Source organism: Astatotilapia calliptera, chromosome 9 (assembly GCF_964374335.1).
Source record: "Astatotilapia calliptera chromosome 9, fAstCal68.1, whole genome shotgun sequence".
NCBI lineage: Eukaryota > Metazoa > Chordata > Actinopteri > Cichliformes > Cichlidae > Astatotilapia > Astatotilapia calliptera.
The window spans coordinates 16,928,944-16,954,811 of NC_137430.1; the positions used below are offsets into that span (position 1 = coordinate 16,928,944).

At 41.3% G+C, this 25,868-nt stretch overlaps 1 protein-coding gene and 1 long non-coding RNA gene across 9 annotated transcripts in view; one reads left to right on the forward strand and one right to left on the reverse strand.

Moving 5' to 3' along the window:
- Positions 1-2,843: 2,843 nt before the first annotated feature.
- Positions 2,844-5,771, forward strand: LOC113029300 (uncharacterized). The gene is made up of 4 exons (XR_013911271.1): positions 2,844-4,187; positions 4,288-4,348; positions 4,451-4,545; positions 4,641-5,771. It is a non-coding gene; the product is annotated as an uncharacterized LOC113029300 (long non-coding RNA).
- A 10,602-nt stretch (positions 5,772-16,373) lies between these two features.
- The window catches only part of neto1l (neuropilin (NRP) and tolloid (TLL)-like 1, like), a 72,905-nt gene continuing 63,410 nt past the window's right edge, over positions 16,374-25,868 (reverse strand). Inside the window, exons 9-13 of one of the 8 annotated variants that reach the window (XR_013911273.1) lie at positions 25,489-25,602; positions 21,098-21,725; positions 20,062-20,136; positions 17,247-17,298; positions 16,374-17,145 (exon numbers count right to left, since the gene is read on the reverse strand). Coding sequence is in view for 6 of the 8 variants with exons in the window: in XM_080305974.1 (XP_080162100.1) it covers positions 18,986-19,073; positions 21,098-21,725; positions 25,489-25,602 (830 nt within the window). In the remaining 2 variants the exon portion in view is untranslated. Of the gene's footprint in view, positions 20,137-21,097; positions 21,726-25,488; positions 25,603-25,868 lie in introns of all 8 variants that reach the window. The other 7 variants (XR_013911272.1, XM_026179454.2, XM_080305976.1 and 4 more) reach the window with 7 other exon arrangements.

Sequence of the window (25,868 nt, forward strand, 5' to 3'; positions counted from 1 at the left end):
AACCACTACATTCTCGGCTAAAAAAATATTAAAACGGTATTTGGTAACACACAAACAGGGTTTTTCAAAGCTCAGTTCTGTTAGCTTCCACATGCCGGTTGTTGTGTGCTAGAAACAATGGCCACCAGGCCAAAACAATGGTTTTGACTCGATCAGCGTTAACCCCGCCCCCTGAGTTTGATGGGTGAGGCTGACAGATAAAATTATTTCATGATGAGAGCCAGGCGTCAGGACTGCCAAAATGAAATAAATAAATATATCATTAAATAATTAATTAAATGTGTCAATAATTAATTAAATGTGTCAATAATTAATTAAATGTGTCAATAATTAATTAAAATGTGAAATACATAAATAATTAATTAAATGTGTCAATAATTAATTAATTAAATGTGTCAATAATTAATTAAAATGTGAAATACATAAATAATTAATTAAATGTGTCAATAATTAATTAAAATGTGAAATACATAAATAATTAATTAAATGTGTCAATAATTAATTAATTAAATGTGTCAATAATTAATTAAAATGTGAAATACATAAATAATTAATTAAATGTGTCAATAATTAATTAATTACATGTGTCATAACTATTTATTTAATTAATTAATTCCAATTTTAATTAATTATTGCCACATTTAATTAATTATTTAATGGTGTATTTAATTAATTCATTATGGCAGTCCTGGCGTTCCATAGCTGGCTGAACAGGCTCAGGCAAAAGCAATGTCGTGCCTGGCCTATTGTTTAAGTATCATTAAAGTTAGAGCTTGTAAAATCTCACCATTAGAAGTCAGTAGATTGCAGATTCCAGTCAAGTGAATTCACTTTTTCATCCCTCCTAATTCAAATCTATAAACCAAGCTACAGTAGCTCTGCTAACTCTGGTAATGCTGACTGTCGTTCAGTATATCTTTTGTTTGATCTTTTTATTTGCTTTTTGGACAAGTGAATTTACAAAAATCTCTTGAATCATATTTACTTTGGTGGACAGAAAAAAAACCTTTGTAGACTGTTTGGGGAACTTTAGTACAGTGGAACCCCAACTTACAAATACCCCATTTAATGAAAAAATCAAGTTACGAAGGCACTTAACGGCAATATTTCTGCCTGTGGTACGGCAAAATGCCCGTGTAACAAAATCCACTGGCTCTTATTGGCTGAGCCCACAATGCCCACAATTCCCACAATGCCTTCCAAATCATGTGACAACCCCCTTGGCTTTCGTACTTGCGCATTGCTGTTCCACTTGAACAACGTATCCGGTCATTAAGTGATGACGTGACGAATCCTACTTCCAGGCCTAAAGTAGTCTGCGTTTAATATGGCTTTTGTGTTGTTAACATGTTTAATGTTTTGTATTTTCTTCTATTTAATCTCAAAAAGCTCCTAAAACAGTCAGTGATCACTGTTGACCTCCCTCGGCTTTTATTACCGCTAATCATTTATTTAAGCTCAGTTTTTAAAACCTTAGGATGTAACTACAGCCCAGCCCATGCAGCAGTATATGAATGACTAACCTCGTATTGTGGATGGATTATCTCAGTTGTTCTCCTGGCTGAAGTTTGGTCCTTTTACAGCATCCTGCCATGCGATTACATTTGTTCCTGACCACCGAGAACACTCACGTTAACTTTTATCGAGTGGGAAAAAAAGTTAGCTTGTTTATATTATGCTAACATAGCTGTGTCGCTAGCGGTCACGTAGCACATCATTATATACCAGCTAGCCAAACTTCAGTAAGCCTACAAACGTCACTGCTGTTTAGTTTTCTGTCTTCATTTATGTTGGAAGTGATAGCAGAGCTGTACGTTTTAATTTGTTTCCAAAACCCCGCAGTCAGGACATGCTATATTGTATTTAGATAGAAGCTAGCGAGCTAACTTCCTGCTAACTTCTAACTCCGTTAAATGTCATAACTTCCGTTTTCATGGATGCCTGGATGTTAAACTCAATTGTTACACCTGGTAGAGCAGAATGCTGATCATTTTATTAAAGATGAAATACTTTAGACAGTTTTTCAACTCTCAGTAATGCCATAGTCATCGTTTGATATATGGACCTGCAGCGGAGTTTAGGCCCAGACATGGCTAGTGACGTCAGACTTAACGACCGGATTGTTGTTGCAGTTAGCAATTAGCCTATAGCTTATCGTTCACTCAAAAGGCGCGATGGGTGCTTAGACTTACGAAAATTTTCGACTTACGAAAGACCCTCGGGAACGAATTTATTTCGTAAGTCGGGTTGTGTTGATTTTTCAACAATGAATTTTCTGCTTTTAGCTGTATTTAGCAACCGAAAATATTATAGCAACACTGAAAAGACAAATCATTAACATTGTGTGGTCAGGTAGAGGTGTAGGTGTTGCTGTTTTAGTTCTCTTTCTGTAACAGAACTTGAAAAAACTGAGTCAGTTGTCCTGACCAGTTCCTGTCTGAGGTTCAGACCATCAAGAACGTAACTATAATATTGAACCTGAAGTATGATGTTCCTACCCACCAGGGAACCACTGTGGGTTCAACTCCTCCTGCTGAGCTCATAGAGCAGCAACCCACTAGTCCAGAGGCAGAGTGGTGGTGTAGCATCACTTTCATCACTCACTCCTGAACTCCCGTGAAACATAACAAGGCCTCTCTAACATCAGTAATGTGAGACACATTACTAAGAAAACATGAGAGATATATTACTAAAAAAAAACATGGCAGTAGGTGTTGGGTCTGCGTTTCCACAGGCAGTTACAGTACACACAAGCACCTCCCATTGTAAAACCCCCCCTATGGTTACAAAAGACAAGGCACTGTGTGTGTATGCATGTATGTGTGAGAATGTGTTTGTGTGTGTGTATAGGTATGTGAGTGTGAGAATGTGTTTCGGGGTGCGTTTGTGTGACCTCCTGCTCACCAAAAGGGTAATAAAAGCAGGAAGCTTACCACACAAGAAACAGAACTTCCAGATAGGATGCGCCTATAATAAAACACCTCAGCCTCCCCCACCAACAGAGTGGCTGGAGAGGTGGTATGAGACAAAGGAATGTCTTTGATCCTATAGTTTGAACTAAGACTTACAAATTTAAGTAACACAATGACAACATTTAACAATTTGACTCCAACAGTAGGTATCCTAGTAATTAATGACCTCATTATTTAGGGTGCTATTATTATTGTGCTTTAGACTCTACAGATTACACAGAGATTTCTCCCTCTGGACTGTTTAAAGGGCCAGTTTACATGCTGTCAGCCTTCAAATGTATGCATTAGTCCCCTCCACCATTGTTTTACTGCTCATGTTCACATCTACAGTAAGAAAATGGAGATAAGCAGGCAAATAATATAAAAGGACACGATGCTGCAGAGTAACTTTCTGTCTTTTCTGATTCACCATGTTGCATCTTTTCACAGGAGTGACTTAAGGACGCCTGTAGCCTTCACTTATCTACTTATATGATAATAAAGTTTAGTGTAATGTAGATAAAGTGTTTTCTTTTAATTTTATAACATGAAACTTGCATCAAGTATTTCCATGGTGACCGTTCTAGAATTCTGCATTAAATAAATATTAAATAAATGAAATAAAATAAAAATAAATCTGACTTTAATTTAATTTAATTTAATCAGACTTTAAAAACAGCTCATCTGTACAACAGAAACCATCGAGCTCAGAGTTTTTTCATTTCTGCATTTCGCATTACACAATTTACACAATTTGGACGGTATTTGACAGTTTGTGTTCCCGACTGTGACACAAGAACTACATTTCAACTGAAGCAAGTAGAGGAATCTACAAACCCATCAGGGTATATGACAGGTTTTTTCCTTCTTCTGCATTTTAGCAGTTTAAAGAATTTGACGTAGTTTTAAAAGCTGACAGACTGAGAATCAACTTAAGTAACAATCGGTAACTTCTTATTTCTTTGACAGGTGCTGTTCATGTCGAACAACACTGCTGGCATCTTCCAGGCTACAGGGCTCAGTTAAGACTGAGATCCATCCAAACCAAAGCTCATGTAAAATATCAGGTGATTTCTCAGGACCTGAGAGTGGTGATGTTTAAATGTCTCCTTTTATTTTTAGATTGCAATGATGGAGTTCCTCAGTCTTCAGCAGGAAAGCAAAATCCCACACATCACTGCTGAAGACCTGAGAGATTTTTCTGGTGGAGAAGAGCAAACAGACACTCAGAGAGCAGTGAGTTATTGTGATACTGACCATCCACCTCAAACCTGACAGTCTGTTTGTGATGAAGTGTAAATGCTGAGAGAAAGCCTCTGTTTATTTTCCTTTGAAGGCTTTGGGAGTTTGAATTGGGGGATTTTGGAGACAAAGAAGCCAAACCTCTTCTGAAACTGGTGAGACTAGAAAACTCACAAGACTTGTAACTTGGAGGTTTATTTATTTTGTTCACATAACATCTAAACAAAACTACACTGTAAATGTGTTTTGTGTTTCAGGTGTGGGCAGTAAATGTCGTTAATAAAATGAGGGACAAGGAATTTCTTGCCTGGATGCTCCTTAAATTTCCAGAGTTCATTCCTCCTAAATTTCAGTGAGTTACATCTGACAATTATTAACAGTCCAGCTACAGTTTCTGTGATGCTTTAAATATGTTTAAAATATCATTATCATAACATTTTTCTACAGAACAACTAAACTCCTCAGCATGGTGAGAAATTACATTGAGATTCTTAAAGAGAAGCAGCAGGAAGAGCATAGCTCCAATCTGCTCACTGCAAGTGGTTATAGAGGTAGTTCCCCACACCTTGCAGGGCTTCTGGGAGCTTCCTACTTGCCCCCTCTTGAACATGGCCTCCTAGAGTTTGAGCATACTCTCCACCAGTGTCACAAAGGCCACTTTGGATTGTGTCACCAAAACTCTTACAGCGATGGATAGCAGGCCACCTGTCCCGCTCTGTCAGAGATAACATAGTCCAGAGCATTCTGAGGGAGATCAGACAGAAACATCCTCCAGAAATTCTACTTACCAACCTTGCAAACTTTGCATCAGAGCTGCTCACTACAATTGCTGATGTAGCAAAGAACCACATATGCAAGAACTTCAAGCCCCCTTCTGAGCTTCCACCAATGTCTGATGTTCCTCCCAGTGAAGAACCTCCTTCTGAAAGCCTGTCAATGCCTGATGTTCCACCAGTTGAAGAGCTTCCTTTTCAAAGTCTGTCTTTCAAATCCATAAAAACATTTTACTTGTAAACTTGTCACTATTGAAAGGGAAATAAACAGGCTTCCCAATGGTGTAAGATTTATTGCCACAAATCATTCTTACAACAAAGAAATTATCAACCAACAACTAATTTCCTACTTGTTTACATAACACTGTTCTCTTCAGGACTTTCAGATATAAAAGTATATTTACGTGGATTCACCTGTGTTTGCACCGTTTTGTTATGAGCTGTTGCATCTGTGGATGCCAAAGAGAAAACGTTCATAATAATGGCTGGATACTCAGCTGACTATACCTGTCTTCTGCATGTAGCAAAAGTGTTTACTAGTATAAGACTGTAGAATTTCTATTTACAAAGAAGTTACCAAAACTGTTAATACTTCCATGAACCACTGAGCAAGGCATATTACTTGATAGATGCTATTAGAAATGCTTTCAAAAGGCATCAACAGCATAGATACAGTGGATATCATTCAAAGAACAATGCTTTCAAGCAGAATGTAAACATTTTTATTTCTGCTGTTAATATGTTGTTATTATTATGATTGTTGTAATTTGACATTTTAATATGTTTTAAATGAGACAAAATTAAATGTTCACACTTCAGATGTTTTGGTAAATCAAATTTTTTATTTAACTGGTCAATCGTAATTTTTTATGGGTAAGATGTTATAATAACCTGGTTCACTCAGTGACTCTGTCTCCTAAAAATCTTTAATTCAGTTCAATTCAATTCAACGGTATTTACATATAAATGGATTAAACTGAACTGAATTAAAGAAAAAAACCCAACAATCCCCTATGAGCAAGCACGTGGCGGCAGTAGGGAGGAAAAACGACCTTTTAAAAGGTTCAGGGAGGGGCGGCCATCTGCCGTGGCTGGTTTGGGGGGGGGGGTGGAGCCGATGAAAACTTTGTACACAACAAAATATTTAAGCAAATATGCTTAAAATGCATGTTTAGGCACTTTAAGTAACTGTTAATATTTTGTTGTATATTACTGTGAAGTCAATTAAGTGAATGGTCTCAAAAACCAGTTGCACTTCTTTTTCTTTTTTAGTTTTTCTTCTGGCATGTTGTCATCTCGGGCCTCTGGATTTTCTCGTTTGGTAGAACTGGCCTCCTCTTTTTCTTGCTGATTCTCCTGGAGTGTCTCGGCTTGGGCTGGAGAATTTTCTGGATTGTTAACGCTGGCCTCTTTTTCTGAACTTGACTGATGTGTTGTCTCTATTTGGCTTTGAGTTTGGCTTTGAGTTTGGCGTACTCACAGTGGGTTCTTTGTTCCTGTTATTTGCGCTTTGCAACTTCCTCTTCTAGAGTTTTCTGAGTTTTGAGGATTTTCTCACGGAGTTGTTCGATCTCTTCCTGCTGTTTTTTACTTGGGCCTCCAAATCAGCTACTCGAACGGTTTTCATGTCTGTAGAGTCTGTGTGTGGAACTTCTGTAATTTGTGTTGAAGCGTCCACACTCAGCTCTGCAGCTGTCACAGCTGTGTTGTCGTCTTTAACAGGAGCTGCATTCACCACAGGGGTGAAGTTCTCCTCGGGTCTGTTTCTGCAAGCCTGTTCCAATTGTTGTTGGAGCTCAAGAATGTTTTTTTTCAGCATTTTCTCTGCAGCACTTTAGCTGCAGGCGAAGCCAATCATTCTGTGTTTTAGGTTTGTGGTTTGCAGCTGTCATTTTGTAAAGATTGGTTTTACACATGTGCTGAGCCTCCTGCAGGAGGAATCTCAGCGCACCCACTTCATCAGTCTCATTATATGGATGTCTGCCATCATTTGGTATTAAGTGAGGATTAGGCTGTGGTTGAGATGGCCCATCATTGGTTCTAAGGTCATGATTAGGCTGATGTTGCAGAGGCCCTTGATTCGGTAAAAACTGTGGATTGCGTCAATGTTGCCCAGGCCCATTATTGGGTTTAAAGTGGGCATTGGACTGATGTGGCCAAGGCCCTTGATTGGGTCTAGGGCTTCTGGCTCTGGGGTTTGGTTTTGCATTTTTCTGCATTTTCTTCTTATTTTCACCCTTTGGCTTGGCAGCGTCAGATGGAATCACCTCATTTGGTGCCCGGTTTTTCCCTCTTAGGTTTGGGTTTGCTGCATCGCTCTTGAGTTAGGGCGGACAGCGGCCAATGAGGTCCCTTCCTGGGGATCAAGGTTTTGCTGCATACATTGCATTCTTCTTGTCTTTGGTCTTACAATGTCCAATAAAGTGTCTTCTATTCGATCAGGGTTTGGGTTTCGTTGCATACACTGAACATTTCAAATCTTTTTCCTAAAAGTTGGCTCGTGTGTGTAGCCTGTCTTGTTAATGATTTTACTGAGTGGGTTGAGGCCAATGAAAAACAGCAGTTGGAACAGAACATCTCCTCGGTAGATCCTGCAGTTGATGGCGACTGTTCTCCTGGCGTTAAATTAGCCTCTAGTGTTGTTCCCTGCACCCCCCACTGATTTTGTGATGAAGGTTCTTTCGGTCCTGTTGATCTTGTACAGTTCTAGCCATTCCAGGATCCATGTCAGGGACATTGACTCATCTCGTTCAGTTGTTGGCATTTGCTCTTGCTCAGATCTCTGCTCTGTGTGCTGACAGACATCTGCTCTCAGTGTGTCATTCGCGCTCACAACATCTCTGCTCCGTGCATACCGTTATAAGTGTGCCACAGAACCAATCACAGACTTGGATGCAAAAATTCTGATTCGCTGTTACAGTCTCCAATCAGCTCGCTAGCTACTGCATTCCGGAAACACGGTCCAGAATGTAGCTAAGTCCATTTTCGGTTAGTATTTTTTATTATTTTATTTTAATATATATATTTTAAGACCATTGTTGGTTTTAATCTAGTTTAAACCAAACCACTCCACTGGATTTAGCTACATTCTGGACCGTGTTTCCGGAAGGAGCAAGAGCAAATGCCAACAACTGAGCAAGAGGGGCTGTTATTGTGTGTGTATATGGATAATAGCAAACACTGAAATACATTTATTGCACGCAGAAATGAATTTTGTTAGCTCAAATTAAACTTTTCTTCTCTTAAAAAAACGTTCTCCTCAAAATCCAACATTTGCGCTTACAATTTTTTTTTAACGTGCGCTCAGAATCGAGGCACAAAAATAATGTCATAGGTTTCTGCCACTGTGGCAGTTGGTCTACTCACTGAAACAAAGACACCCATTAAAAAATATGAAACTGGTGAAGAAAGCATGGATCTTAAACTGGAAGTGAAGAAAAACTATAAAAGATATTGAAAAGATAATTAAAAGCTGAATAGTTCAATGTCTTGGCTTCGTTTTAAAGTTTGAATGGTGTCTTTAGGTGCACATATGTAGAAGCAGTTGAAAGAGGAGTACATTGAATGAGAATTTGAAGAGTCTGCCAATTGAAATACATTATACATTTTTGTTGAATAAAGTTGAATCTTTAAAAAAATCTAAAAGTTAGAAATGACAGAAATAGAACCACACATGTCTAAAAGAAGAAAAATCTAATGGTGTTTTTCTAAGTTGAGCGCTGTTGAAGGAGATAATAAGCGAAAAATGTACAGAATAAAAATAGCATCTCAATACTGTCAATGCTTAATCAGCACTAATTGTGTCGTTACTTATGTTAAAAAAGGCTCTTCAGTTCACATCGGGCAGATAGAAAGAAAAAATTAACATCAATCAAACATGCTTTTATCTTTCGCCACACTCTGGCTACAATCAGGCGATTTCAGTTCATGTGAGAGGACAAAGTTGTGGAGCAATATAGCAATACAGCTTTTAAGGAGTGGAGATGTGGACATTACTTTCATTTTCAAAAGGACAAGTGTGTGATGGTAAAGTGCAAACTGCATCCAAGATAGAAACAAGAGCAATATACTGCTAATACAACTTTGGCTCTTTAGAAGCATCTGAACAGACAACATGGTAACGCAAAGACCAGAACCCAAGAACCCAGAAAGATTTTGAAACTGAGTGTTTGCTAAACCCGGCCCAGCACCCAGACCCTAAACTTCTACAGGTAACAAAGTAGTGATGTGCATTCTGCCTAGTAGCCTCAGTTTCTTCCTGTTCATATTTTACAGTACAATTACAGGGAAGATCCTTTTGAAGTCTCTCTGTGCTGGTTTTCATCTTTTCTTTGTATTTTTGGCTTTGTTTACACCTAAAAACTAAAAGAAAGATAGTGCGTGTGTTAACCGGTAATTATGTGACCATGCTTTTCAGGTCATTTGAGAGAGTACTGAGAAAGTTATGTAATAAGTAGTGTAACAAATTACGTTCTCTGGCAAGTATTTAATTAATGTACTCCATTACTTTTATGAAAAGTGACAAATAAAGTGTAATACATTACTTCTTTTTGAGTAATGACCCAAACACTGCTTCACCAAACACTGTTTCACTATATATATATATATATATATGTGTGTGTATATATATATATATATATATATGTGTGTATATATATATATATATATATATATATATATATATATATATATATATATATATATGTGTGTATATATATATATATATATGTGTGTATATATATATATATATATGTGTGTATATATATATATATATATGTGTGTATATATATATATATATATGTGTGTATATATATATATATATATGTGTGTATATATATATATATATATATATGTGTGTATATATATATATATATATATATGTGTGTATATATATATATATGTGTGTATATATGTGTGTATATATATGTATATATATGTGTATATATATGTATATATATATATATGTATATATATGTGTATATATATATATGTATATATATATGTATATATATATGTATATATATATATGTATATATATATGTATATATATATATGTATATATGAGAGGGTGTGCTGGGAATGTCTAGCAGAGGCCCCAGTCCGCGAGATCTTCAACGCACACCTCCGGCAGAGCTTCAACAGCATTCCGAGGGAGACTGGGGACATTGAGTCCGAATGGACCATGTTCAGCGTCTCCATTGCTGAAGCTGCTGCATTGAGCTGCGGCCGCAAGGTGGTTGGTGCCTGCCGTGGTGGTAATCCCTGAACCAAATGGTGGACACCAGAGGTGAAGGGAGCCACTAGGCTGAAGAAGGAGTCCTATCGGGCTTGGTTAGCCTGTGGGACTCCGGAGGCAGCCGACAGGTATCGACAGGCCAAGCGGAATGCGGCTCGGGCAGTGGCTGAAGCAAAAACTCGGGTGTGGGAGGAGTTCGGAGAGGCCATGGAAAAAGACTTTCGGACTGCCTCGAAGAGATTCTGGCAAACCGTCAGACGTCTCAGGAGGGGAAAGCGGTGCTCTACCTGCACTGTGTATAGTGCTGGCGGAGCGCTGCTGAGGTCGACTGAGAAAATTGTCAGGCGGTGGAAGGAATACTTCGAGGACCTCCTTAATCCCACTGACACGTCTTCCGAGGAGGAAGCAGAGTCTGGGGATGAGGGGAATGACCCGCCAATTTCCGGGGGCGAGGTCACTGAGGCAGTTAAACAACTCCTTGGTGGCAGAGCCCCTGGTGTTGATGAGGTCCGCCCCGAGTTCCTGAAGGCTCTGGACGTTGTAGGGCTGTCCTGGTTGACACGCCTCTGCAATGTTGCGTGGAGATCAGGGGCAGTACCTGTGGACTGGCAGACCGGGGTGGTGGTCCCCATCTTTAAGAAAGGGGACCGGAGGGTGTGTTCCAACTACAGGGGGATCACACTCCTCAGCCTCCCTGGGAAAGTCTATGCTAGGGTGCTGGAAAGGAGAGTTCGTCCGTTAGTCGAACCTTGGATACAGGAGGAACAATGCGGTTTTCGTCCTGGTCGCGGAACACTGGACCAGCTCTTTATCCTCTCCAGGATACTTGAGGGTGCATGGGAGTTTGCCCAACCAGTCTACATGTGTTTTGTGGACTTGGAGAAGGCATTCGACCGTGTCCCTCGGGGTGTCCTGTGGGAGGTGTTGCGGGAATATGGGGTGTCTGGCCCATTGCTACGGGCCATTCGATCCCTATACAACCGTTGCAAGAGCTTGGTTCGCATTGCCGGCAATAAGTCGGACTCGTTCCCGGTGGGTGATGGGCTCCGCCAGGGCTGCCCTTTGTCTCCGGTTCTGTTCATAATTTTTATGGACAGGATTTCTAGGCGCAGCCAAGTGGCGGAGGGCTTTCGCTTTGGTGGCCTCAGAATCTCATCTCTGATTTTTGCAGATGATGTGGTTCTGTTGGCTTCATCGGGTGAGGGCCTCCAGCTCGCACTGGAACGGTTCGCAGCCGAGTGTGAAGCAGCGGGAATGAGGATCAGCACCTCCAAATCTGAGGCCATGGTTCTCAGCCGGAAAAGGGTGGAGTGCCCACTCCGGGTCGGGGATGAGTTCCTGCCCCAAGTGGAGGAGTTCAAGTATCTCGGGGTCTTGTTCGCGAGTGATGGGAGAAGGGAGCCGGAGATCGACAGACGGATTGGGGCTGCAGCTGCAGTAATGCGGACGCTGCACCGGTCCGTCGTGGTGAAGAGGGAGCTGAGTGTAAAAGCGAAGCTCTCAATTTACCGGTCGATCTACGTCCCTACCCTCACCTATGGCCACCAGCTGTGGGTAGTGACCGAAAGAACGAGATCGCGGATACAAGCGGCAGAAATGAGCTTCCTCCGAAGGGTGGCTGGCCTCTCCCTTAGAGATAGGGTGAGAAGTTCGGCCATCCGGGAGGGGCTCAGAGTAGAGCAGCTGCTGCTCCACATCGAAAGGAGCCAGCTGAGGTGGTTCGGGCATCTGACAAGGATGCCCCCTGGGCACCTCCTGGGTGAGGTGTTCCAGGCATGTCCCACCGGGAGGAGGCCCCGGGGCGGACCCAGGACACGCTGGAGAGATTATATCTCTCGGCTGGCCTGGGAACGCCTTGGTATTCCCCCGGATAAGCTGGAGGAGGTGGCTGGGGAGAGGGAGGTCTGGGCCTCTTTGCTTAGGCTGCTGCCCCCGCGACCCGGCCCCGGACAAAGCGGATGAAGATGGTATATTGTTGATCGCCCGGATCAACAAGGTCCGCGTCAGGTTTTGAGGAACCAGGGCACCCTGACGAAAAGTGGGCTACTGGAACAAGAAGGCATCGGTGGGCAAGAGACGAAAACAGGGCGTTTTTGGAATGCTACTACGCAAGTAACCCCGGCGGAAGGGGCTACATGAATAGGATGAGGGACCTATGGATTCTTCGATACCCAACATCCACAATGACGGCGAAACAACTAGTAGCTCAGTGTTCCAACATTCGAAAGAAGGGACTGCTCTCACAGCTAGAGATTGACGAGGTACAACACAAATGCTACGGCAAGGAGGAGTCAGGACGCCAGGTCAGGGGGGCGATATCATCACCCCCACCCGAGATTGGGTACATAGCCCCAAGTGCGATAGGAGAAGGATCGTTGAGTGCAAGAGGAACTGACCTGAAAAATAGGATCATGGCCAAGCTTGAAACCTGGATCCACCGTAGCCGGTTACCAAGATGTCGTGAAGTACCCTCAGAAGGTCTGCTAGATGATGTTAATGCAGCACTACGGGCAATACCTACAACCACGATTACCGACACTAACAAGCTGATCTACAATACGGCAGCAGTGATCAGTGAGATGCTTGGCTACAAGTTGAACAGCCACAAGGGGCAGTACCCTCCATGGAGAAGGAGGCTAGAGGGCAAGATCAAAGTAGCATGGAGGGAGGTTAGCCAACTAACGGAGTTGCAGAAAGGTGCGACAAATAAGGTGCCTAAGAAATACAGCAAGCTGTCCATACCTGAGGCCTTGGAAACTGCCAAGCAAAGACTCACAGCCTTGGCCAGCCGCTTGATGAGGTACACCAGAGAGATAGAAGGCAGGAGAATAAACCAGCTGTTCTCCACAGAACCAGCAAAGGTGTACTCTCAGTGGCAAGGGAACAATAAGAGGACAGCACCACCAAGGCTGGAGACGGAGCAATACTGGAAGAGCATATGGGAGAAGGATGCAACCCATAACGGCAATGCTCAGTGGCTAGAGGATCTGAGGGCAGACCACAGCGACCTCCCTGAACAGGGTCCAGTAACCATCACAGTGGCAGATATCCAAGAAAGGGTCTCCAGTATGAAGAGTTGGACAGCACCAGGGCCCGACATGGTTCACGCCTACTGGCTGAAGAAGCTGACTGCACTCCACGAGCGTCTGGCAGCACAAATGAACCAGCTGCTAGTTAACGAGAGACACCCGGAATGGCTAACTGAAGGCCGGACGGTCCTGATCCCCAAGGACCCCAAGAAGGGACCGGTCCCCTCCAACTACCGACCAATAACCTGCCTCAGTACTACATGGAAGCTCCTGTCAGGCATCATATCGGCTAAGATGAACAGGCACATGGGTCAATACATGAGCGGGACACAGAAAGGAATTGGCAAGAATACCAGAGGTGCAAAACACCAGCTACTGGTAGACAGAACAATCAGCCGAGACTGCAAGACCAGACTGACCAACCTGTGCACTGCCTGGATTGATTACAAGAAGGCCTATGACTCAATGCCCCACAGCTGGATACTGGAATGCCTAGAATTGTACAAGATCAATGGGACCCTAAGAGCCTTCATCAGGAACTCAATGGGGATGTGGCGTACAACACTAGAGGCCAACTCCAAGCCCATAGCACAAGTCACCATCAAGTGCGGGATCTACCAAGAAGATGCTCTGTCCCCGCTGCTGTTCTGCATAGGCCTGAACCCCCTCAGTGAGATCATTAACAAGACTGGCTACGGATACCGACTACGGAACGGAGCAGTTGTCAGCCACCTCCTGTACATGGATGACATCAAGCTGTATGCCAAGAGTGAACGAGACATCGATTCACTGATCCACACTACCAGGCTATACAGCAATGACATTGGAATGTCGTTCGGACTGGAGAAGTGTAGTCGGATGGTAACAAAGAGAGGGAAGGTAGTCAGAACTGAGGGGATTGAACTACCAGAAGGCAACATTGCAGACATAGAGGACAGTTACAAGTACTTGGGGATCCCACAGGGGAATGGGAACCATGAAGAGGCCGCTAGAAAAGCTGCAACCACCAAGTACCTGCAGAGGGTCAGGCAAGTCCTGAGGAGTCAGCTGAATGGTAAGAACAAGATCCAGGCCATCAACACGTACGCCCTGCCCGTGATCAGGTACCCTGCTGGGGTAATAGGCTGGCCAAAGGAGGAGATAGAAGCCACTGACATAAAGACAAGAAAGCTCCTTACCATGCATGGAGGGTTTCACCCCAAGTCCAGCACCCTGAGGCTGTACGCTAAGCGGAAGGAAGGGGGCCGGGGACTGGTGAGTGTCAGTCCAGGATGAGACAACGAACATCCAAGAATACATTGGGAAGATGGCCCCAACTGACTGAGTGCTCAGTGAATACCTCAGGCAGCAGAAACCCAAGAAAGAGGAGGGAGACGAGGAACCATCATGGAAGGACAGGCCCCTGCACGGTATGTACCACCGGCAGATAGAGGAGGTGGCTGATATCCAGAAATCCTACCAGTGGCTGGACAAAGCTGGACTGAAAGACAGCACAGAGGTACTAATCATGGCAGCACAAGAACAAGCTCTGAGCACAAGATCCATAGAGGCTGGGGTCTATCACACCAGGCAAGACCCCAGGTGCAGGCTGTGTAAAGATGCCCCAGAGACAATCCAGCACATAACAGCAGGGTGCAAGATGCTAGCAGGCAAGGCATACATGGAACGCCATAACCAAGTGGCCGGCATAGTGTACAGGAACATCTGTGCCGAGTATAACCTGGAAGTCCCGAGGTCAAAATGGGAGATGCCCCCAAGGGTGGTGGAGAATGACCGAGCTAAGATCCTGTGGGACTTCCAGATACAGACAGACAAAATGGTGGTGGCTAACCAACTGGACATAGTGGTGGTAGACAAACAGAAGAAGTCGGCCGTAGTGATCGATGTAGCGGTTCCGAATGACAGCAATATCAGGAAGAAGGAACACGAGAAGCTGGAGAAATACCAAGGGCTCAGAGAAGAGCTCGAGAGGATGTGGAGGGTGAAGGTAACGGTGGTCCCCGTGTTAATCGGAGCACTAGGTGCGGTGATTCCCAAGCTAGGCGAGTGGCTCCAGCAGATCCCGGGAACAACATCGGAGATCTCTGTCCAGAAGAGCGCAGTCCTGGGAACAGCTAAGATACTGCGCAGGACCCTCAAGCTCCCAGGCCTCTGGTAGAGGACCCGAGCTTGAAGGATAAACCGCCCGCAGGGGCGTGCTGGGTGTTTATATATATCCTATGCAGCTTATATATAAAGGTTAGTGCCTACCATAAGTGCCATAGGATAAGAGGGAGACGTACACACTGAGCCCTGGGTGTGTATCGCAGACAGCGCCCTCTACTTCCTGAACTACAGCCTCCCATTTAAACACCACATGCTAACTACTAACAATTATTACTTATACTACGAACAGATCACTGATTGTAGCTTTGTAGTCATAGATTTTCCCCTACTTTTATTGTCCGAAGTGAGAAAACTTGTGGTGCAGCAGCTTGTTTGATTAAAAACAAAACACAAAAAGCATTAAACAAACAATATATACAAAAAACAACTAAATATAACTTAAATTTCATCCATACAAATTAAAAAGGTTGATAGGCGATGGTACAAATGACACTGTTAATCTTTGATGGTTTAAACTTTTGTCCCAAAGTTTAGTACTGAAATTCGTAATGGCTCTTACTGGCCTTGGTGCATCTGCTGCTCCCAGACAGTTACACCATTACACTATTCATTGAGTATCGTATGTGCTTATTTCATCTTCTAACCGATACCTGTTCTTAAAATGTCCAACAAATGTGTCAACAAATAAAATTGTAGGGTGTGTCCTTCAAAATGTTTGAAGATGTAGTTGAACTTCCTTGCAGTTTCTGCATGTTGTCTAATTGTTGTCTAAACTTTAAAGGCTCAGGTTGCCACACTGTGCAATATCATCATATAGGTGTGTGATCACTCAAACAATATGCCTGACAACAACCCCAAGCATAAATCCAGTGCAATAAACAACCATCTGGAGACACAAAAACAACATCCCTACATCTGATGGGATACCATTATCAATATCATAAGAATGTATCAAAAAATATATAATGACATCATGCTAAACATAATACTTAATTCAGTTTGTACTCATTTATTAAATAAGTCATCACAAAAAAAAATCAGTAAACATGAGTTTATTGAAAACATTCAGTCCAGCATTTTCTTAATGTGTCTTCAGTTAAAAATGCACATGAATAAAAAAACAAAAAACAAAAACAAAATACCACAATGCTATGAATTTTGACCAGGAGACTGAAAACGAATCGGTAAAAGTATCAGTAAAAATGAGACGAAATGGATGTTAGATGAAAGGCAGGGACAACCATGTATGCACCCATATATGCAGTTTAACATTAGTCACTTCTTCACTTCACCACATCCCCCCACCAAACAACCTGATTATCTACTGTAAAGACACGGCACCAAAATAGGAAAATATGTGAAATCAGCAGCTGAAATATGCAATTTTATATTTTCATGGTTACATTAAAATGATGTAAAAACCTGATTCTGCATTTTTTCTTTGCCTCCATGAATCACTTTACATTAAAGGTACTCTAAATTTAAAAAAACAAACAAACGAAAAAAAACTTTCAGTCTCATATCTGAAGTTATCAGCGCTCCGTGGCGGCTCAATCCAAGACCGGCGGGGAGCAAATGCACCTCTAGTCCAAAGCAAAGAAGAAAAAAAAACTTGATTCATACATCACAAACCTTTTTCTTTTTTTCTTTTTTCTTGATTTAAGGAATTTTCTCATAACATCACTCTACATTGGTAAAGTTGCTCTTTAACAACAGTTCACTCAAGATGCACATGGGAGAGAAACCTTAGCTCCAAATGCTGTCAAACTTGGCAAGATGCAGAGGAATGATGCATCTGTCTGATGTATCTGCAGAGAAATGAAAACACTATTACTTTAAGTCCGCTCTGGGCCCTTCACTTTTCTCATCTGCTTCCTGCTGCTGCTTGATCGAATTGATTCAGACTTACTTAATTAGCGGCGTGTCCGCCTCCATCTATAAACCGGCGGATGAGTTTGAGACTGTGTGTGTTTGTGTGTGTGTCCATTTTCAGAGAAAGAAAGAGTAAAGAAGACACAAAACAGAGAGAGCATGGATATGGTACCTGTGCTGAACATGTCTGTTGACAGACGTGTGAAGCAGAGAGACAACACACAGACCAGGCAGTGCAAATGTGTGTACAGAAAAGAAAAGCATTTTATTCGCTATTTGCAGGAATATTTATGTGTATGGCTGTGTGTATGCGGAAGGAAAAAAAATAGTGGAGAGTATGAATGTAAGTAATGACACTAAACACAGAAAAATAATGAACACATAGATGGTAAATTCAAATTCCCACAAATACAGGTAAGGACACAATGACAGTGAGTAAGAAATGTGTTGCATGTGTCACTGTGCTCAGATCCACTTATTTTACTCTCCACATAGTGCACGTCGTCTTATATTAACCAGCCTGCCAGTAGCAAGTGTTATCCGAGTGCAAGGCTAATCCTTCACTTCTGATCGAGTTGGATAAACGCATCACAAAAAGTCAATTAACTTGCCTGTCAGATACCTTGATTACCCGGAATTATTTAAACTCTCAGAGATTGAAAAGAAGTGTACTGCTTGGTGAAATAAATCCTTCCGGTTTGAGTCTGCGCTTCCTCAGAAGCAAGTCAGGCAGAAAAAAAAGGAGCAACATTTAATTGGTTGTGAGAGGAGAACGAGGTGTGCTGACAGATTGAGGACACGCTTAATGGACAGAGGAACTACTGACCAAAGGCCAATAAAACAAAGGGAAAGGAAAGGTGAAGCTTAAGTGTTATTTATTTTATAAAGCATCAGTAAAATCAGCCCTGAAAGATAACTCGAGTAACTGTAAAAACATTCACTTTTTCAATTTGCCTTAGTATAAAATCCTGTTTTAATACAAAGATATGAAGCTTCTACAGTAAGTAAGAGAATTAGGAGTTAGACAGATTTGAAGGAATCAAAGTTGCCAAAAATAAATAAAAATTAATTAAAGAAAAATGCTTATTGGAAAGTTAGCACATTTAAGAAGTTGAACTTATTATGTTGGAAATTGGAGCTCTGCTTTGTAATGATTCAGCCACACAATAACATGCAGTGTAATTAATCTATTTTGAAAACACCTTTTAACCCACATCTTATTCCTGTATGACTTAAGTATTGTTAGTAGATGCGTTATTTTCATACTCAGTTGTTAGTATGTTAATGCTTTAATGGGTATAGAAGAAGCATGCAGGAGTCATAAAACTGGACTTTGAGCTGTTAACCAAATAAACAGTTGTCCAATAGAATTAAATTCAATTAGGTTAGTAATTAGTTTAATTCCAATTTTGACTAATGTAAATCTTTCTAGATTTGACAAACCGCAAGCACCTATAATTGGCTATCAAACTCATGTATGCTACAAAAAAATACATGCTTAAAATAAACTTGAAATTTCCTGATCACTTGAGAATCTACGATGACACATATGTTTCTAAATGTCCCAAATCTAAAGTTCAGGAATGATGTTTGTTGTAAAGGTCCAAAGCTTCTGCAGTGAGACATCTGCACTGGCTACCGAACGTAGAGCAAAGAGACGATTTTCAAAACTTTGCATCTGCAGCAGTTTCATCTAGTCTTCATGTTCATCTTTGCACATTTAGTTTGTTTCATCAAATTGTCCCTTCATCATCATCATCAGCAGCAGCAGCAGCATCATGCTGGTGTAAATCTCCGCTCCGTTTTTTCATATGTCAGTGACGCCCGTTCGTACTGATCCAGGATTGCACTATTCTCAAGAAGTCTACATGATGGAGACAATGCAACATAATGCAGAACATAAGCAGACACACACACACACACACACAAACACACATATGTATATCAGGACAGCACATTTTTTCACAGTAGAAGACAAAACAGTGGGTAGCATTTTATGTGGCTACTCCATCTTACGCAGGCATGAAGCTGCAAGCATGATCTTATATATCGCTGAGTCACATTTAAACCAAATGAAACTTTAATTGTCAATTAAATTCAAATATGAATCAGAAAAGTTACATACATTTCAAATGTATGCATTGCTATCGTTGTTTCATATGGTGCTTTTTGCAACTTCATGAAAGCACATTTAAGGAGCATACGCACATCAAATGTTACACACAGCTATAAACACTACGCTTCGCAATTAACCAAACACAAAATCAAATACTACCACTGATCATGCAAATCTACAGAGGACTTCTTTATGAGTGTGTGATAAGTAAAGACTAACAGGATATTTACATCATCTCAATGTGCCTCCTTTAAAGCATGTAATGTGATGTTGTAATAAAAACATTTGAGTGTGTGCTTTTCCCTTTTGGGCCTTTATGTGAACTTAAGTGAAGTATGATTTTCCGTAGGCTAACTAAGGAGAGCTGGGAAGGGGTTAGACATATTAACTGATACCAGCACCAACTAAAGATGAAATTGGAGAAGTCCATGCTAATGAATATCCACTGAGTGACTTAATGTATGCCTTCAAGGGGAAGAGGACATACAGTAAACTTGAGCATCACAAAGACTTCAAACAAACTCAACACGGCCAAGATGGCTGCAAGCAAGAAAACCATCTTGGTGAAAATGAACAATTCAAACATAAACATAAAAAAATAAAATAAAATATAAACCTGCGCAAAACAAAAAAAAAATCACAGAAAAATAAAATACATAAAAGTATATATTAACTGGGCAAACGATGGATACACAACAACATATAAAGATGTTGATTGTTGGATAAGGGTGCTTACCTTGAGATTGTCTCTTAGACCCTAGTGGTGTTGTACTCTGATTCATGTTTGCTCAAAGAGCCAATGAGGCAGAACCTGAAATATCATGGCTCTTTCATTTAATATCAAACTCCTTTTGCATAGAGAGATCAAAATGCATAATGTGCTACAAAACAGCAATAAACGTCATTAGTGCTTTGATGGCGTCTGAGAGCCAGGCATGCAGACTTGGTAGAAAATTAATTCAGTTGGAAACACTCTGCACAGAGCACATAGAAAGTGCATGCAGGAAAACCTTGCATTTTTAAAGTTTTTCCTCCAAAAAACCCAAAACCAAATGTACTCTGATTCACATAGTGATTTTGTAAACATATACAGTTGCTTTTCAAGCAGTCACGGTACAAGTACAGAGTAAAATCTTTTTTCTATAGAAAATCTTGCTCATGCCAAAATAATGTGCTACTGGATAGAGATTACAAGTTATCTTTTTTTTTTCAGTTATCACAGTTAGAAATACAAATGCGTATTTTATAGCAAACTGCATTCATTTGAATAGATGTCAGTGAATTAAATATCTCTGTGAGGCACCGATTCAAGCCCTTGTGGAAAACTGTCAAACCAGACGATTACAGAGTTATCATCTGCTAAATTGAGGTCTGTGTCTTCTTAAAGATCTCTGACAAACCTCAAAGCACAGTAGAGTTTAGAGTAGGAAAGCTGTGAATCAACATTCATAAAAAGCTAGCTGGAAGAGGGTTTTTTTTTTTTTTTTTTTTACATTTTCAAGGATTAACATGCAAGACGGGACAAAGACATATTTGTCCTTTGTATTGCAGCCCTTTGAGAAAATGTTTTTAATGTAGGAAAAAGGGGAAATAACAAGGATCAATGCAAAAATAAAGGTTATTGTAATATCAAAATAATAAACGAAAATAGGAAGCTAAAATGAAAGGAATGCAAAAAATAAATGTAAATATCCCACATATATCTCAAAACATCCCCATAGTTAACTCTGGGGTTGTTGCTCTTCCCTGATCAGAAATCTATGGATACTGACCGCTGTACTGCCTTTTCGTGGCGTGAAAGCCGGTGGCTGGTGGTGGGAACTTCTTCCAGGTCGTCGTCCAGGTCACATCCATTGTCTGCTGCCTCTTGTGAGTAGCTGTGCTTCATGACCAAGATGCTCCTGCGATTTCCCGTGGCCGGCAACAACGGCCGCACTGCCATGGAAGGCTGCGGAAGGTCTGTGAGCAGAGTGGCAGCCGCAGCATCACGGGCGCTCAAGTTGCCCCGGCTCTCTCGTGCACTGAGTGACAGCTGGGATATGTGCGCGGAGCCGGGGTTGGAGGAGGAGCCACAGTGGTGATCGTGAACGCAGCGGGAAGAGGCACGGCGAAGGGCGTGGTAGTTCTCAAAGTCTTCAGCCAGGTCGACTAAGTCTGCTGAGGCCGCTGTGGGTGTGGTGGCGCTCCGTAACGTACACAGCTCATAGTGAGGTGGCTCAAAGACCTCCTGGAACATGGTGGGGTCAAAGTCCTCACGTCGCAAGATATACTTTTTGCGTGGCTGCTTGATCTGGACAATAACAGAGATGATGAGGAGAATGAAGACAATGCAACAGGTGACGCCAATTATGGTCCCATTAGTGTTGTTCAGGTTGTCCAGGATGTTGGCTTTCCTCTTTTCTGTAGTGTGGGAGAAAAACAGCAAAACAAAAAAGGTAAAGTTTTTTTTTATGTGAATGCAATATAATCCTGAGGGATTTACTAAGATAAACCCCTCCAGGAAACAGTGTACAGTGTTAACACTAAGAGCCTGATTTAACTTACTTTTAAAATGTATCTCGGGCAATTAGACCAGAAGTGGTCAGCAATGATTATAAGTTAAAACAACCGCCAAGACCTGCTGTGATTCAAACATTTAACCACTTCACACATTTGGCCACATGTCTTTTGTAGGCCACATATTTACATACATACAGTGCTGTAAAAAGGTGTCTTTTCCCCCTTCCTGATTTCCTGTTTTTTCTATGTTTGTCACACTTAAATGTTTCAGATCATCAACAAAATTTAGAAAAAGACAACAAAAGTAAATACAAATGCAGTTTCTAAATGAAGGTGTTTAATATAATGGGGGAAAAAGTACAAACCTACATAGCCCTGTGTGAAAAAGAGAAAAACTGTCATGGTTCTCAAGATCTGGAGAGGTCGTGGTGTGTGTGGTTTTTGTCTTCGCCTCTCCCACCAGGGTGGAACTGGACCTTGATTCCCCGCCTCTGAACCCCCCCTGAACACACACCTGTGGCTCATTCACACTGATCCTGGCAGACTACTTAAGTTGGCAAGAGAGGCTGCTTCCTCGCTGGATCGTCACATTACCTAGCGCCTCGCCTTCTAGATTCAGGTCAGGACTTTGACTAGGCCACTCCAAAGTCTTCATTTTGTTTTTCTTAAGCCATTTAGAGGTGGACTTGCTGGTGTGTTTTGGATAATTGCTCTGCTGCAAACTCAAGTGCGCTTCAGCTTGAGTTCACAAACAGATGGCCGGACATTCTCCTTCAGGATGTTTTAGGAGACAGCAGAAGTCCTCCATGCAGCAAAACAGCCCCAGGCCATCACACTACCACCACCATATTTTACTGTTGGTATGATGTTGCTTTCCTGAAATGCTGTCTTACTTTTACACCAGATGTAATGGGACACACACCTTCCAGAAAGTTTAACTTTTGCTTCGTCAGTCCACAAAGTATTTTCCCATAAGTCTTGGGGATCGTCAAGATATTTTCTGGCAAAACTGAGGCGAGCCTTTAAGTTTCTTTTGCTCAGCGGTGGTTTTCGTCTTGGAACTCTGCCATGCAGGCCATTTTTGCCGAGTCTCTTTGTTATAGTAGAGTCATGAACACTGACCTTAACTGAGGCAAGTAAGGCCCTCGGTTCTTTGGATGTTGTTTTGAGGTCTTTTGTGACCTCCTGGATGAGTCATTTCTGTGCTGGTCAGCCAGCCACTCCTGGGAAGGTTCATTACTGGTCCATGTTTTTGGCATTTGTGGATAATGGCTCTCTGTCTTCACTGGAGTCCCACAGCTTTAGAAATGGCTTTATAACCTTCTCCAGACTGAGAGATCGCAATTACTTTGTTTCTCACTTGTTCCTGAACTTCTTGGACCGTGGCATGATGTGTGGCCTACTTTTTGGTCTATCTTTTGGGGATTTTAAAAATAAACACCTTAATTTAGAAACGGCATTTTGTGTTTACTTGTGCGATCTTTGTCTAATATTTGATAATCTGAAACAATTAAGTGCAACTAACATACAAAAATAGGAAATCAGGAAGGGGGCAAACACGTTTTCACATCACTGTATCTGTTTGGTCTTTAAGGAAAAAAAAATGAAAATAAAACTTTGTTTGTTGTTTCCTTTTTATTTCATCACATGCCCTTTACAAATGACTTTCGTCCTGCCAGCTCAACCACTAGAACAGCCCGTACAGCCATATTGATTCTTGAAACACTTCATTTCTTTGCAAGCCAATCCTAACAAATGCTGCACTTGACTGTTGACAGGTGGATGAAAAAAAATAATGGTTAAATGACTTAGTAGAAGTCACGCAGACAGAGCAGAAATCTTCAAAAGTCAGCTTGACACTTTGGGGACATGTGATTGACACTGGATACAAAGGTTGTGGTAACATTTTAAAACCAAGTGCAAATAAGACAAACACAACTGAATGCTTTTTAAGCCTTTCTAAGAGAAAGGGAATGAAGCATAATACAAGTTAGTTAGCATGCCTTGTTTACTGTAGTACAGCACAAGCCTTGATAACCAGCACATTTTGCATCACTCTGAGGATTTCATACTGGTTATTTTGTGGGGGAACAGTGTGAACTAACACAGCTCAGTCCTGCTCTATAGGATTTTCTGCTTACAGTATCCACTTCTAACTATCCGAGTCCAACCAAACTGAACCATTAACCAGGTCAGCACAAATTTGTAGACGCTAGAAGAAAAAAAAATCTCTAAACCACAAAACAAAAATGTCTGATGAAGAGATTTTGCCATGCTTTACTTTAGACTTGAGTTTTTATTTTAACTTAAGCTGTCTTACAACATTATAACATCAGTTAGAGATGTGCATCGTCAACCAATTAATGAAACTTTTTAGTGGTTATTGCCTTAATTGCCTAGCTAGATAGCAACATGAAAGCTGCCGCTTACACTGAAATTGGAAGCATGCTTTTGTCTGAATTTAAGGACCAATTATACATAACATTAGAAGAATTTCTAAATGGGAATTAGTGATGGGATGAGCAAATGGTCTGGTATGTCCTTTAAAAGAGCTTAAGCTTAAGATTAAGTGACTTCCATGAATTATCAAACAGATGGACATATATTTTATTACAGGATCACAGCTTTAGTCTATTTATAACACGGGCTACTATAAAGACACGCACACGCACAGTACAGAGAGCCAATCAGGGTGACATTTAAATGCTTTATGAACTTGTAGTGCAGTGGACTGAGCTTCAATGACAGCAAATGGTTACATTCAGACATGTAAAGGAGAAAGAAATGAAACTTGACATTTTACTGCTAATGAGGACAAATGTGGGGCCAACACTCTACCAGAGCAGAGTAGGAGTCTGAGAGACAAGCCCTCTTCTTGCTGATTTCTGCACAATTTCAAACTCAGACTGTAGGCTGGAAAGGTATCTGGTAGTCTGAGTGAGTAATAGGTCACGCAGGATTTACCTAATTGATAAAATTTGTCAGCGGTTCTGCTTAAAGCTTCAGAGGGTTAGAGTGCACATTCAGAATACGCAAGCATCTTTTCTGTGCAACTTTTCGATCTGAGGGAGAAAATATATACAAAAAATAATATAGCAAGAACACATCTTACTTGCAAACCAGGCAAAACACTTTAATAGTCTAAAAAATACATGTATTGAATAAGAAGGATGCTGCATTATAAAAAGAAAAAAAAACCTGAACTAGTCAATTCTTACTCCACTTTCTTAAATTACTGAATAAGATCAAGGACACTGCAATCAGCAAACCTCCTCATTATAAATTATGAACAGCCAGTAATAAGATGTTTGGGATCAATGTATGGATTTGGTGGCATTACAATTCTGAGAGGAGTGAAGGACTGAGCGACAGAGGAAATGAAAAAAATGGGCATTAGCTCAAAATACGGGACTACAAAGGACAGTGGAGGGGCATCAGCTTGGATCAGTTTGACGATAGGTTCAAATTTGGGTGAGGGAGGAGAGGGAGAAGGAAGAAAGGGGGTGGCATATAGCAAGAAGTGGCAGGTTTCTCTGTGTGTCACTCTCCATGGTGCTGAAACATTAAACATCCACTCCTATCTTTGTGTGTTGCTGTGACTAGCTGTTGGAGATCTGCTAAAGCTGTGACATGAGAGGTCAGATAACTACACGTAACATCTCACCTTTACACTGGTTCTCATCCCAGGGGTAGACACAGTTCTGCATGCCATTACACACAAGTGTGTTATTTATGCACATGTTACTGTGACAGAAGAAGGCATCTGCATCACATGGAGCTGGAAGGGGAGAGAGCACAATGAGCAATTAAGACATTAAAGAAGTTTATTTATATTTGCACATTCAGTTCACGGGACAAGTTCAATGCAATTTTTAGTATATTTACCATCTCTAAAAATAGCAAACACAAAGGACAATTACATGCGCTACTGTACTGATCATTATAAGAAGTAGAGCAGAAGTCCAGCGTGGCAGATTTTCAGACTCAGTTCAAACCTGCTTCCCCTGAACCCATCTGTTCTTCATGAATTTTCATTCTCACCCT